This window comes from Rhinolophus hipposideros (assembly GCF_964194185.1).
Source record: "Rhinolophus hipposideros genome assembly, chromosome: 5".
Classification (NCBI taxonomy): domain Eukaryota; kingdom Metazoa; phylum Chordata; class Mammalia; order Chiroptera; family Rhinolophidae; genus Rhinolophus; species Rhinolophus hipposideros.
This window is the reverse complement of record NC_138051.1, coordinates 5,805,873-5,821,597: the sequence shown is the minus strand read 5'-3', so window position 1 is coordinate 5,821,597 and position 15,725 is coordinate 5,805,873. Positions and strand designations below refer to the sequence as shown.

The window sequence follows — 15,725 nt, the reverse complement described above, 5'->3', positions numbered from 1 at the left end:
TAAACAAGACTTTAAACAAAAGCATGAAAAAAAAAATTCTCACACATTGGGTACATGACTGCATGGAAGGAAATTTAACAACATTCTACAAAATTACAAATGCATGTATCCTTTAACCCAGCAATTTCACTTTTAGGAACTGATCCTACAAATGTTCATACAGGCTTATTCATTACAGCACTGTATTTTATAGCAAAAGATTCGAAGAGGGACGTGCTTACTAGGCCTAGACATTTACAGCCAGAAAAAAAAAAAAGACATGGGACAGTGAGTACAGTATGCTACCACTTCTATAAAGAACATATAGAAATATTTGTTCGTATTTGCTAAACTTTCTCTGGAGGGACATGCAAGCAACTGATTACTCCATTGACCTCTGAGGAAAGGGGACAGGGTAGCTGAAGGGTACGGTTAGAGAAGGAGTATTTGCGGTAAATATTTTTGTTCCTTTCAAATCTTAAGCCACGTGCTATATTATCTATTCAAAATCAAGTAAATAAAATTTTAAATATTTTTGGAGGCAAAAAGGAAAACAAAAAAAAAAAGATGCTGTCCTAACAATATGTACATGTGACCAAATCTGACATTAGGGATTATGGTTTATAGATCGAAAAGCAGAAGGAACCCATTTCTCCTGCACATTTATTTTATTCTGTCAATGCTTGGTTTGGTTTTATTAGTCATCACTCCTTTATTTTCCTTTAATACTTTACAAAACGTATTCTAATATTTAACTTACACTGAAAGATGCTCACTTTTTCTAAGCAGATAGGTTCTATTTTGTATACCATGTATTTCTCTTTATTTTTATGCCATTATTTTAAGAAAAATAATAAAATGCTCAGTTTGGCAAGTGCTAAAGATCAACGCTCAGAAAGATGCATTTCACGTTCCATATATATAAAATGCAAACTGGCATCTGATAATACACCATTTCCTTTAAGTCTAAGAAAACACATCCCAGAAATAGGTGGGGAGAAAGGCACAATTCTGAAATAACTCAAAAGCAAAAGCAGATTAATTTATATTCTCATAAAAAGCGTATAACCATTTGGTAAAATCTATGTAAAAGTATAAAGGTCCGTTTTAATGACTCCAAATGGGCAACTAGGCAGCCCGAACGTTACATTTCTTTTACGTCTCTGACTCTTGCAGACTTTTTGAATAACGTTTATTTCAGTCGTACAGAATTTTGATGCGATGGCCATTCCTCTAATTTGCCCAATTATCTAACTCCCAACATGTGCAGTCAGGCTGTTTCCCAAGGTTTCTGCTCCCCTGCCAACCGCAGCCTGGCCCCGAGCACTTCCCCGCGCGCACACCGAGGGCGCGCTGCACCCCGCGCCGGATGGAGGGGTCGGTCCCACCGCGGAGACTTGACCCTGCGGTGCGGGCCTGTCCCCCAGGTGGGACGTACGCGGCCGCACAGGACGGCCACCTTCCCGATTTCACCACCACCTCCAGGATCCCCCCCCCCCCCATTGGGGGTTCTGTCTTTCAAACGATGCCCGATTCCGTCTGCCTCACTCAGAAATCACCCTTTCCCAGTGACCGGGAGCCAGCGGCCAGCGCGGGCGTCCTGCCAGCCCCGCGACGCCCCGCGCTCCGAGCCTCGGCCTCGCAGGAGGTCGGGCGCCCCTCCGGGTGGCGCCGGGCCCGCCGTCCTGCCCCCCTGGGCGCCTGCGGGGCGCGAAGCCCCGGCCCGGCCCGCAGCCCCGGGGACGGAGGGGCGCCCGCCTGGGCCCCGCGGAGCCGGGCGGGAACCGAGCAGGAGTGGGGAGCGGGGCCAGCCCGGGGTTCGCCCGGGAAGGCCGGGGTAGGAGACCACCCAGAACGGCGGATCGAGGAGGAGGGCGCGATCGGACTCCGAGGCAGCAGCGGCTGGGAGACCTGCGCGAGGGGCCAGGAACGGCCCGGAGAGGCTCGGGGGCGGCGGAGCGGAGGGTCCCCAGGGTCTCCGGGCCGGGCGGAGCGCCGCCGGGGGGAGGAGTCGCCGGGCCGGCGGGGCCGGGCGCGCGCTTCCGAGCGGGAGGGCTCCGCGGGAGGGGAGCGCGGGGAGCCCGGGACGCGCACGGGCCGCGGGACTCACCGCGCTGGCGGCCGCGGCGCCGGGCGACGCCGAGCCGGGCGCGTCCTGCCTCCGCAGGCGGGACTTGAGGCTCTTCATGGTTAACTCCGGGCAGTCGCGGTCCTGCCGGGCGCCACGCGCCTGCCCCGCGCGCGAACCTCAGGCTGCGGGCTGCGAGCGCGCGGGGAGGAGCGGGCGGCTGCGCAGGCGACCGCGGCCCCACCTGCCACCTGGTGGCCCCCAGCGGCCGACGGCGTGGGGCCTGCGGCTGGGCCCACCCCCCACCCTGGCAGCCAATACGGCCGCGGCCCGGGCGGGGGGGTGGGGTCGGATCCGGCCAATCGGAATCCGGGAAGGGGGAGGGACTTCCCTTTCTAACTTAATAACACTCTTCCTCTCCCGCTGGAGGAAAAGTTGGGAACTTCTGGGCCAGCGGCGGAGGCGCGCGGCCAGCGGCGCGGAGGGACGCCGGAGCCGGGCCCCAGACCGCCGGCCCCGCGTACCTGGGTGGTGCAGCCTCAGGGCTGCACGGGGTCCAGCCTACGCCAGCTTTCGTCTCCCAGGACTCCCGCCTTCTTCCCACCCACGTGCTCCTTCCCGAGTAAAGTCGCCTTCCTGCCACCTGGTCCCAGAGAGGACTCCAGGTTACCTCCACACACGCTGGCTTTCAAGAGCCACTTCCCTTGCATCTGCTGATGTTTTACTACACAAATCCCTGTACCTCGAAACAACCACTTACATCAATAAATCCAGAAACAAACAGCCTGCAGGAATAATACGGTGCTGGTCGTACAGGAGAACAAAGCCTTAAGAACAGACTTTGAAAGACCTTATAGTAAATCAAAACACAGGTTAGGGGCTCAATAATTATTTCTTGAGTCAAAACCCCACTGTTTCGGAGGAAAAGAGATGGAATGGGGGACTGGGGTTGCCTTCAATAAAAAGACCCACGTGGCCAAAGTGATACGAGAAGCTGTCAAAGAGACAAACACTATGTCCTTTACTTCCACAAGTTTTTTGTTTCTGGTAGAAACATTACAGGTAAAACTATACAATGAAATTAGTTTATGCTATTCAGAAATCTGGATTATGCCAATAACTTAAGGGAAGGATGAGAACACAGGTGAGCAACACTCCATATTTTGCTGTTAATGTGACATCTTCAAAAGTCTTCCCTGGCGTCCTTTTTTCCCAGCAAAATGTTTATTCTAACATGCAGAGAACTAACAAAGAACTCTTTTTGTCTGAAAGGTCAGTTGCTTTCTTTGGAGTTCCCTTAGAGTAACTCAAAGCTTTATTCAAATACAAGGTGTGGTCAAAAGACAGCGAATGTTTAAATTAAAAAAAATGATTATAGTAAAAGACACATTGCCATTCCCCCCTCAAAATACTTCACCCCTCGCTTTGAACACGTGTATGCCATCGTCCTTGCCACTTTCTGAAGCAGTTCTGGAAGTCCCCTTTCGGGAGTGTCTTCAGTTCGTCCTCCATCTTGACAACTCTCTGTGTCACAAAGTTCTTCTGGTATATGGCAATTTCTGTGAAATAAAAGCATTACAGCGTGTCCTCATCCACCTTATTCACTGAATCTGGCACCATGCGACTTTTGGCTCTTCCCCAAAATCAAAATGACCATGAAACGAAAACATTTTCAATTGATTCAGACAATTGCGGCAGCCACAACAAAGCAACTTAAAGACACTCAGGAAAGAGGACTTCCAGAACTGCTTCAGAAAGTGGCAAGAACATGGTACACAGTGTGTTTGAAGAGGGGGATGGGGAGTATTTTGAGGAGGATTAATACAATGTGTCTTTTACTGCAATACATGTTTTAACTTAAACATTCACTGCATTTTTTTATCATGCCTTGTAACTTTAAGAAAGTTTTCAGAACTCTTGAAGAGACAGCATTCAAAGAGTGTGTTAACCCTTGACAAACAGTAAATGACAATTTTCTCTTGATTAGTTCTATAGAAGGAAATTCCTTAGACATCTCCTTCCTCAAAATCCATAGCCATTCAGTTTTTCTGGGCTCATTAGTGTCTGGGAATGGTTGGTTACTTTCTGTCACTGCAGAGCCAAAATGACCTCATACCTTGATATTATAGAAGCTTCCTAACCAGTCACCCAACCACCCAGTCTCACCTGTCCCATTACCAATAAATTACCAACCATTATCAAAAACCTTATAGATGATTCCTCTCTTACTCAAAGACCTTTGATGGCTAATGAATAAAATCTAATTCCTTCACCTGGCCTCTGAGGCTCGACAACCCTGTTCTCTAACTGACACTCTGACTGACACTTCAGCCCATTCCTCAAACTCGGGTCTTGCCTCTTCATTTCCACATCTTTTTACGTGCTGATTCCTCCTACAGGAATTCTTTCTCTGTCTGCATTCATCTAACAAAATCCTATGCCCCACCCCCAAGAATGACTGGAGGAGGACACAGGGGGGCTTCTGGAGTATGTACTATTTATTCTGCATGGTGACATAACTACTGATGGGTTCGGTTTGTGAAAATTCAGTTAGCTTGTAATCTTTACGATATGTACCCTTTTATGTGTGTGTTGTACTTTAATAAAGAGGTTTTTTTTTCTAGCCGTACATTTGTTCCAAGTGCCCTCCTCTCTAATAGAGCCTTCTCTGATCATTCAACTAAAAGGGATCTCTCCACCCTCCCAATGGTTAAATTGTACCTCCCATATGATACTAACACAGTGTTATTTTCTCAACAGTATTATTTCACTACTACCGTGTTTCCCCCAAAAGAAAATAAGCCCCACTAAATGCCAGACGGACGCATTTAGTACGTTATGACGATATTCTAGAAGAAGATGACATGGCTGTATTTGAATAAATGTAGATTGTTGTACATGAAAAAATAAGACATCCCCTGAAAATACGCCCTAATGCATCTTTTGGAGCAAAACTTAATATAAGACCCACTCTTAGTTTTGAGGAAATACGGTAGACTTCAGACTCCTTAAAACCAGGGAATTATTGGTATATGTTTTAATTCTCTAGAATGCTTAGCCTGTGTTAGGTGCACAATAAATACTTCTGAGTAGATTGATGCATTCTTCTTGGTTATCAGAGTGAATTCTGGTTCTTTACTCTGTGTACTCATATAACACCGGGTTGGTCCTGCCCCGATGGGGAATACTGGGTGTGTGCTGTAGCACCGAAGTTCTCAAAGCCCTGGTAACGGGCTCTTTTCAGTTGTTACTGGATAAAAGCGAAGGAAACAGAACCACAAGTACGGCTTGCATCAGTTTCCAAAAATGTTGGACAAGTTATTTTTATGAACTGTCTGCATGATGTGCCCATGGTGTCTGCGTCCAGTTGCCTTTGTGGATTTTTCCAGGCTAGAAACTTGATAGCTGATGTCTGCTTATTCCCATTTGAGAATAGCTAAGTAAATAGCACTGGTTTCAATATGCAGTAAGGCTTTTTCTATGTTGATCTGGAAGCCCCTTACATGCAGTAAAGTCATTATTATTAGCATTCAGCCAGAAAGGTTTTGCTTTGTTTTGCTAACTGTTATCCATATTATTTATTTGTGTCTTCCCCTCAGAACAAATAGCCCTTACCAAAGTGAGATGGATTTTTATTTGTTACCATTCTGAATCTATATGAATTTTTCTTGTTTGCTTATGTTTTACAATACGTGCAACCAGGAAGGGACATGCATTTAAAAAAATCATTTTGATAAGTTATACATGTACAACATACAGAAATCTCAAATAATACAAAAGGGTAAAAGTTAGTCTCCTTACCAGCTGTATCCCTTGGCTCCCCTGTTGAGAAACTTGTGTTCTAGACTGGAGAACTACTTACTGAGCTGTAAGGGAGGATCACAGATTTGGGTGGTATTCAGGGAAGGAAAAGATTGTGTGCGGGGAGGGCACTCATGGTTGGGTGGAGCTTCAGGGAGTGCACGCAGGTACAAGGAACACCAGGGCAGCAGAGGATACCCACGGGACCAGTCAGAGTGGATAAGAAGCAAAGTTGGAAGATGTTCATCGATAATGATGTGATGGCAACAAGATAACAAATACATTCCTTAGAAAGAGGAGTACAAATAGTTAACACACAACATGAAACGTTTACACATAAAATGATCCCTTTTTAAACAGGAAGGCATCAGCAGTTATGAATTCCATATCCAGTGACGTCCCTCTTCCTTACCCGAGCTTCTCCTGCTCGGGAGAACCCCAGTTAACCCAGCCAACAAAACCGGTCAGTAATTCCATGGAGGAGCCCAGGACGTCAGTCATTCTCTCCAGCTCAGATGCCAAGGCAGATAGCTGGCAGAGCCACGTGTGACCATGAGGTCATGAGGAAGGGCACTTCCACCCACAACTCATTTGACAGCCCCAGGAATGAAAGACCTGAGGCAGTTCTCACACCCTCTTCTGTTGCCACAGTCAAAACTGAAACATTGCATAAGAGAGCTTTAAAAAATAAATAGGTCATCTTTGGCACTAATTTTGAAACCATCTGCATTTCTAGTAATTTGTCTTCAATGACTCCATCCTGGAAAACTAGAGTAGGAAGAACATAAGTGGGAAGATAGCTTCTGCTCCCTATAACCACAGACACTTGTGTGAATTATCTTGATTACTCAGCACTAAAACTTGCTGGGATGCCAATTCCCTCTTACAGAAACTTCTTTAATCTCCTCGGCTGAGGGTTGCTTTAAGCTCTGCTATGTTGATCTTGAACCTACAGTGATCTCCCTGAGAGCGCTCCTTTCCACCTGTCTCTCTGTCCTTGGCATTTACAGACTGCCATTCACCTATGACACATCCAGTGTGTCATTAGTTTCAATACTGAAAGAGGGAGCTAAAAAGCAGGGAGCCTGATCAGGAACAAAACTAGGCTTCCCCCCGGAAAATTGAGCTTACCCCTAAAAGCAGTCAAAATACCCACAATTATTTCTTTGAATTCAGGTTTAATGTCAAGCAAACTCAGCCCATTTCATCTGGTGGAAATTAACCTTTGTTAAAAGTCTTGATTACACAAAGCTCCAGAAATACCATGGGCTTCTCTTTAATGAGAAGATTGATGGTCCTGAATGCACATGGTTCAAAGGCAGAAGCTCTTGATTGCCTGTTTTAAAACAGGCTACTTATCCTGGAGCCCAGATAAACACAAGGAATTTGGTTAAGGGATCAGTAACTGTCTGACTCCATAATAAACTTGCCTGGACCTTGGAGTTTTCTTATCTTAGCCAGGATATGTAGATATGCACAAACAATGAGCCAAAAGAATTTCAGGACTTCAGCATGGTCGGGTAAGTTGAATAGAAAAGTTTCTTGCTTTTGAATTGAAAATATGGCAAACAAAGACTGTCTCTATAGATTTGAAATGATAGTTTTACTTGTCCTCCTTATCATTTTTTCCTTCCAGATCTGCAGGGGCCTTTGTAAATCCTGGCAAGGTATTACTAAATATTCTTGATTGAATAAATTCCTAGAAAAGTATGTGACTATTATACCACCAGTTACACCATGCCAATCTTTACTATTCATCGTAATGAAAGAACATTGCAGCCAGAATAAGTCACGGTAAATCTCACGTTCAAATGTACTTGGTAAATGACCTTATGATGCACTTCACGATGGCCTTACAGTGACAGAAATCAAAATTACTATTGACTATGTGGCTTAGGTTATGCTGAAAGGAATGTCATTGGCAATATACTGGATATATATATGTTCTAAGTTATATGTGAGCAAAGTTTATTATGCATATTATATATTATATTATTATATAATATATTATGTAAGATTATATATTACATTGTATACTTTAATGTATTATACTATTTGGGATTGCCTTTATAAAATATCTTTATACATTAATACAACTTTCTGCAAGTCCTGGTTTTTATATAAAAAAAGTGAACCCACTGTGGAGATAATGTGTATTTTTAAAGGTTACTCTTAAAAATGTGTTTCTTGCACAGTCTCATACAGGATGTATATATGAAGTATGTATGTTTGGGTCTGGTTACCAAAAGACTCAGACTTTTGTTTCCTGGAAGAGAATAGCTTATGAAAAACTTTTCTACATGCCCCTTCTTCAAAACTACTTGCACCAATGTTTGAATTATAATTAAAAATTAAAATATAAGTTTGTATCAAATTGCTACGCCATTGTAATGCGGGGTCTCTGGTCCTGCTTCCTGCACAAGAACACAGGATATGGTGAGGCCAGAAAAGAACAACAGTGGAGCCATACATAGGGGTTTCATACTACTATATTCTCTATGTTGGCTGGTTGAGACACAAAAGCAAACATCCACCAGTGCCCCAGCGAGGGGTCTTCCTGCACCCCAGTCTCGCTGGCAGCCCGGCGAGACACAGGAAGTAGGATCAACACGATCCGCAATCCATAATCCACCTGCTAGCCACATCCACACTTGCTGGCCTAGCCACAGCAGTTATATTAGTGGCTAATGGCTAGCTGGGTACAGCTGATGGCCAACTAGTCACAGCTGATGGCCATCTACTACCCAAGCCAGCACCTTTCCACGTGAGCCCGAGAGCCTGGAAACTGCTCTCTGAGACTCCGTCCCTACAGTGATCATGAAGTACAATGCTCATTTGAGAGAAAAAAAAATAATTAAGGTACAATTCTTTTATTCCACATTGCATAGAAACCATCCGGCTGTTTTAATATTTTAACTATTTAAAGAGATTTGTTCACTATTATGCTCTCATGAATTAGCCATATATATATTCTTTACATCATCTGTATCGATTTAGTACAAATATCAAAAGATATTCAATAATAATGGGTCAATGTGTGTTTTTCCTACTGCTGTTTTATGAATGCTGTTGCCACAAGCAACATATATAAAATAAATAATACATTAAAATACTAACATATTCTGGACTGCACAAGAGTTACATTTTAATTTTGCCATGCTAGGGTAAAGTGCTACGTAATAAAGTTCAAAACCATCCCTAGACATAAACAGTAATTAAGAACAGTTCCTTTGAACCTTAGAAGGGTGTAGTCCATGATTTTGCCGAAGATCAAGGCATAGCATTTTGAGGCTAAACTAAAGGGCGTGTTTCTTCCACTACAGAGACATGGAGCTCTGAGAGAATAATGAACTCTCAAGAGCCATCAACTTTTCAGCTCATAACTCTGAAGTGACAACAAATACACATAAATCTGAAAACCCTAATTCCCAGAGGGTTGGGCTGTTATTAGGCAAGTCCACCCTAATTAAAGTAACCTCAGGGAATTCCTAAATATGAATCACAGCAAACCACCTGCGACAATAAAAGTTGCTCACACCACCGAATGCCCTTACAGGGAAAACTCCCATCCAACATCACGTTGTTCGAAGTCAACACTATAGCGCCTACAGCAGAATGTGAACATTGTAAATGCTTTTGTTTAAATCACACTTCTCTCAGAAAAGAAATCGAGGAGACTTATAACAAATTTCACTATCACGCTTCTGAAAACAAAAGTAGGAAATAGGCCTGAGGAAGGGAGGGAGAATTTACGTTTACTATTAAAACAACTCTTATTGCTGTCCTTGAGTTGGAAATTTGGCTTTTGGCTTCCAAATAGCTAGGGCAAAACAAAAACTGGAAACAATCCATGACAGTTTTATACTGGAAAAGGAAAGGCACAGCAAGTTCTCAACAGAGGAAAAACTTTTTAGATTCTGCATTCTAAAATAAATTTGTCATATGCGTGTGGCTTACCGTATAGGACAGTGAGCAGCACAGTAGATGATCTCCTCAACTACATTTGGTCTTGTAGTATTTAGAAATATCTTCATTAGGTGTCCAGAATGTTCATTCGTTCGTGCACCTATTGTTGGTTAGTCACAAATGATGCCTGAGACAGTTATATGTAATGTATGTTCTATGCAAATACATTTGTATGTTCATCTCTATGTATATGCATTTATGTGTAATTTATATGTAAATGCTGGGAAAACTGCAGGGCACAAGATAGACAAAGGATCTGTGCTTGAGGAGTTTAATTCCAGCAAGAGTAGAGGGAGGGAAGGAGACTAAGTAAACAAACATGTAAGTGACCAAATAAGTTTGGACGGTGGATTTGAGGAAAATAAAAGGAGTAACATGCTAGAGAAGAAGGGAGGAGGGGCTGCTGTAGACTGGGTCGTGACGGAAGGTCATTCTGGAGAAGAGACGTACACTAATGACAGGTCTGACAGGTCTGAATGACAGAAAGGGGCCTGCCCAGTATAGATGTGGAGGCAAAACACTCCAGGCAGAGGAAACAGCCAAAACAAAGACCCTCAGAGAGGTTCAGCTTACCTTGTCACAGGGCACATTGAAGGCCAGTGTGCCTGGAACATAGAGGGAGAAGAACATGAGCTACATGAGTTTGGAGAGGCAGGCAGCAGCGAACTCAAGTAAGGAGGGCCAGAGTAAGTATTTTGGATTGTTTTCTGATCGGAAGCTAATTAAGCACAGCGTGATGTGATCTTATTTATATACTAAAAGGGTCTTTCTGCTTCTGGGGAGAGAACTGATCATAAATGACATAGAGGGAAAGTGGGAGGGGATGAACAGGATTGGGATATATTCTAGAAACAGAGCCGACTGCTGGTAGATTGGAGAGAGAGTGAGACATTAAGCAACTAAGTGGATGGTGGTGTCATTTACTGAGTGGGGACGACTACAGGAGCTGTTTTGAATGGAAAGTCAGGAGTGTTATTTGGGTCTAGTTTGAGCTTCCCATTGAGCGTCCAAGTGGGAACATATTAAGATGAGGGCCTAAATAGCAAGAGTGAGACTCACTGGACTGGTGGGGCTGGAGACACAGATTTGGGACTCAAGGGCAAATAAATGTAATATCAGGTCATGAGTCCAAATGAGATCTGTTACAGAAGAAGAGGACCAAGAGCCCGGATGTGGGTAAAACAACATTTAGAAAAGAAGCAGAGGCGCTGGCACCAGCAAAGGAGACTGAGGGGGAATGGCTAGAGAGTAGGCAGAAAACTATGTGACCCAACAGCCACGAGAGCATGGTTTTTCAAAGATCAGCCTTGCCAAATACTGCTGAAAGATGAAGAAACACGAAGGCAGATGAGTGGTCTTTGGATTTGGTATCATAGCTGCTACGAATAGCCTTAACAAAGCAGTTTCTATCAGTTTTGAAAAGAGAAGTCTGTCTAAAGTAGGTTGAAGAGAGAATGAAAGGGGATGAGATGGAGACTGTGACCAATGTGCTGTGAAGGGGAACAGAGACATGGGGATTGTAACTACAGAGTGACAGGAAGTCAGAAGTCTTTTTATTTTAAGGTGTGAGCTACTAACATTTGTTGTAGGCTAAGAGGAGACTGATCCAATAGAGGGGAAGGATTGATGAAAGACAAGGGACACACCTGGAGGATACTTGTAAATCCTTAAACAGGTGAAAAGGGATGTGACCCCTTGCTAGGAGCTTGGACCCATCATCTGTAGTAACAGGAAGGCATGAAGGAGACCATGAAGGCAAACAAAGGTACGAATATGAGTAAACATAGGGTGGTATGTTTAGTGGAAGGAAAAGAAGAAGGTCTTAACTGGATTGCTTCTATTTTCTCCTGAATCATGACCATCAGTTAAAAGGAAGATGAGCAGTGAGGAAACAGGGTTGTTGGAAGTTTGAAGAGAAATAAGAAGATATGGAGTCTTACAACTCCGAAATATCAATTTGGTGTACCTGATCTAATAAATCCCCAGTGTTATTCTGAAAGCATGAAGATAATTTCTCAATTTATGTCTTTCTACCAGCAAAGGGATCAGCTCAGACAGGGAGTCCCAATATCTAAACCACCAAACAACAAGCACTGGTTAATTTGTGTTCCTAAACTGTAAAGGGATTGATCAAAATATTTGTGCACCAAAGCACCACGTCTCATCCTTTTTTGTGTGTGGACCCCACCGCGCAACGTACTGCTGCTAATATTACTATACAATAGCCAAAATTTATTGAGATGTTACCATGTGCCAAGCATTGTGCTAAGGTCTTTACATGTCCTATTTCTTTTAATACTCCCTGCAACAAAATGAGTGGCATATACTATTATTATCCCAGTTTTATAAATAATGAAGCTGAAGTCTACAAAGGCTAATTTATACCAATATTAGAGACCATGAAGTTATCCATGAAATTGGAAGGACAGAGAGTCACCAATTATTAATTACACCATGTAGTTATGAATGGAGTTGTGTAAATAAATTTTAAAACAAAACTTTCATGCTTGTAAATAATCTGCCCAGAGAGGAAAACAACTATAAAGCCGAAACTTAAATAAAATAACCCATACCTACAAATGGTTCACTAAAGAAAGTTAAAATACTTCAGATAGAAAATCCAAAACCGAAAAATGGGAATTTAGACACCCCTGTTGACATAACAAAGTCTGTCAAACCACTGTTGTACTAATAAAGTGTTCAACAGCTCGCTTTTGGGGGACAGTGGAGGGTTGCCTGGTGTGTAGTAATTGCTACTTTCTCTGGTGTAAATATTTCAACCATGGAGTTCAAGCTAGCAATGTGACATCAACCAACTCACAAAAATTCTTTAAAAAGGACCAATTTGCTCTTGTGTATAAGCTCCAGCACATCGCTGGAAGAAGCTCGCATGACTCCTTCTGGTACCACCAAACCTCTTGTTTCCTTTAGTATGTTAAGCAAGGACGACTTTGGGATCTCAGAACTTCAGCTGGTCTGAGATTATAGCCTCCTTCCTATGGGCCAAGTGAATGAAATAAAAAGGGAACTCTAGCCATGAATTGTACTGATTCTAATGTATTTATGATGTTAGGGTTAGGCATCGGTGTTTGTATTTTCTTTTTTTCCCAAAATATTTAAAAGATTAAGTGAAGAAGGTACAATCACGTAAAGAGTCAGAAGGGTCGCTTCCTGTGTTTTAACATGCTGTGTGATTTCAGGCCTCTGTTCATTCTCAAGCAGTAGTTAATACGACTTCCTCAAGTAAGTGCCTAAGATGTTGGTGTTGATTTAGTGGATGATGTAAATGACTGAGTTTTCTGTATGGAAACAATTCATGCACAGAGATTTAGCTTAATGCCATCTTAAACAAAGGACTCATTGACTTTCTAGTTTCAGGTTTAAGATTATGAACACTCACCAAAGTGGTGCATTTATAAAGTCATGGATGATTGTCATGTGAACTTTCAGAATTATGTCTTTCTAGTTTCATTTCTGATTCATGTCAGAACAACTATGGTTTAGGGTGGAATCAAGTTTTCTTTTGGACATGATCCCTGGATTTTTTTTTATCTTAATGTTCCTGGTATTATAGGAACACTCAATTCTTTTGTCACTTTAAACAAAAATCTAGTCAATGCTGTCCAAAATTAAGATTTTTAGATAAATATCTTTAAAAAGAAGTGAAGTAGCAAACAGTATTTTTTTAAAAGGGGAAAATTAAACAACGTGAGAGCTTGTGATTGAGAAAAATCATTCATTCATTCATTAAATATTTACTTACATTAGTGCCTATTAGTGCTAGGCACTGTTCAGACTCCTTGAGATTAATCATTGTTCCCAGAGGACAAAGATCAGAGAGTGATAAGTGCCGCTGTGGCTGGAATAGAATGAGAAAGGGCAAGAGATGGAGGAGATGACTTGAGAGACACAAAGGAGGTAGGGAGCTAGGTCAGGTGGTGCCTGGGAGGATATTGTAAGGGCTTTTCTCTGTGGTACATGGGAAAATATGTCAGGGTTTTTTGGTAACCCTGGCAAGAGTCCACAGTGACCAGACCAGGGTAGTAGAAGTAGAGAAGTGATTGGATTCTGGATATATTTTGAAGGTTGACCCAATAAAAATCCTGGTGGATTGAAGTAAACTGTGAGAGTCAATTATGAATCTGAGTACCTGGAAGTATAGTTGTCATCCACTGAGCTGGCGAAGGCTGTTGGTGGAGCAGGCTGTGGGGAAGAGCAGGAGCTCAGTATTGGACTTGCTTAGTATGAGATGTGTATTACATATGCAAGTGGAGATGACAAGTAGAAGGCTAGATTCATGCATCTGGAGTCCAGCAGAGAAGTCTAGGATGGAGAGAGAAACTTGGGGGGCATTGACATATAGTTGGTATGAGACTACATGAAGTCACCGAAAGAGGAAATAGAAAGAAAAGAGGACCAAGGGCTGAGGTCTGGAGCACTTCAGTATTTACAGGTTGGGCAAAGACAAGGAACCCGCAATGGAGATGGAGAAGTGGCATCCAGTGAAGAAGCAAGAAAGCCAAGAGTATGGAGTCCTGGAAACCCAATGAAGGAAGTGTATCAAGGAGGAGGACGTGGTCAATTGTATCAATGCTGCTAATTAGTTGTACCTGTGAGGACTGAAAATTAGCATTGGATTTAGCATCACGGAGGTCACTGGGGACCTGGACCATAGGCAAGTAGTTGATGGGGTAGCAGGTACAAAGTTCTGACTGCAGTGGCCTTTAAGAAGAAATAGGAGAAGAATTGGAAACTACAGTAATAGGTAATTCCTTCAAGGACTTTTGGTACACGTGGGAGTAAGGAAATGGGACAGTGCAGAAAATATAATCAAGAGTGTTTCTTCTAGAGAACATTATGTTAAGTGAAATAAGTCAGAAAGAGAAAGACAAGTACCATATGATCTCACTTATATATGGAATCTAAAGAAAAGACTATGTGAATGAACTAATCAGAGTCAGTTTTGGGGACGCAGAGAAAAAACCGAGAGTGGTTAGATGGGTGTGTGGGAGGGGGTTGGGGATAAGGGGAAAGGTGAAGGGATTTGGAAGCAGCTGGTAACCACAAGATGGCCTCAGGGTTTTTCTTTTGAAAATTAATTTGGGGAAGGTATTCTATAATGTTGTAAAGATTTTGTTGGGTATCCGATGGACATGCGTCCTATTTGGGAGACCACCTCAGGGATACTGTGGATACCTGATCATGGCATTGTACATCAGAAGCTAAACATTAATGAATGCCAACTATAATTTTATATATATAATGTGATGGTTCAGTGTGAGGTCGGAGGGATAGTGGATGGGGGGAGGGGGGTTCACAGTATGAGGGATATAAATGATGAACGTCTAAGTATTACCTTGTTTTGTACACCTGAAACTAATAAATAAATTAATTAATAAAAAAAAAAAAAAAAAAAAAGAGTGTTTCTAACATGGGAGAGATTAGCAAGATGTCTCAAAATTAATTTGATATACATTGCTCCATGTACACACTCCAATCTTAGCATTTTTATTATACTGTTCACGTGTCTCACTCCCCCAATAAATTGTGAGGACAGGGACCTTATTTTATTCAACTTGACATACTCATAGACTAACCCAGTGTATTGGTTTTCTATCGCTGCTGTAACAAATTCCCACAAACTTAGTGGCTTAAAACAACATAGCACTGTAAACTAGAAGTCTTACGTCGGTCTCACTGGGCTAAAATAAGGTGTCAGCAGAGTGTTTGTTTCTTGGCTTTTTCCAGCTCTTAGAAGCTGCCCACATTTCTTAGCTCATGGCCCCTTCCTCCATCTTCAAAGCCAGCACCACTGGATCTCTCTGACCCCGTTTCCATAGTCACATCTCCCTCTGACTCAGAAATCAACTGGGAAAGGTTCTCTGGTTGTAAGGAGGCATGGAATTATATT

The 15,725-nt window shown here is 42.7% G+C and overlaps 1 protein-coding gene across 2 annotated transcripts in view; it reads right to left on the bottom strand.

Moving 5' to 3' along the window:
- UACA (uveal autoantigen with coiled-coil domains and ankyrin repeats) overlaps positions 1–2,320 on the bottom strand; it is an 84,922-nt gene extending 82,602 nt beyond the window's left edge. The window contains exon 1 of one of the 2 annotated variants that reach the window (XM_081048778.1): positions 2,090–2,320. In XM_081048778.1, the coding sequence (XP_080904904.1) occupies positions 2,090–2,167 (78 nt within the window). In that variant the 5' untranslated portion in view covers positions 2,168–2,320. The remainder of the gene's footprint in view (positions 1–2,089) is intronic. The other variant, XM_081048780.1, reaches the window with a different exon arrangement.
- Positions 2,321–15,725: the final 13,405 nt, after the last annotated feature.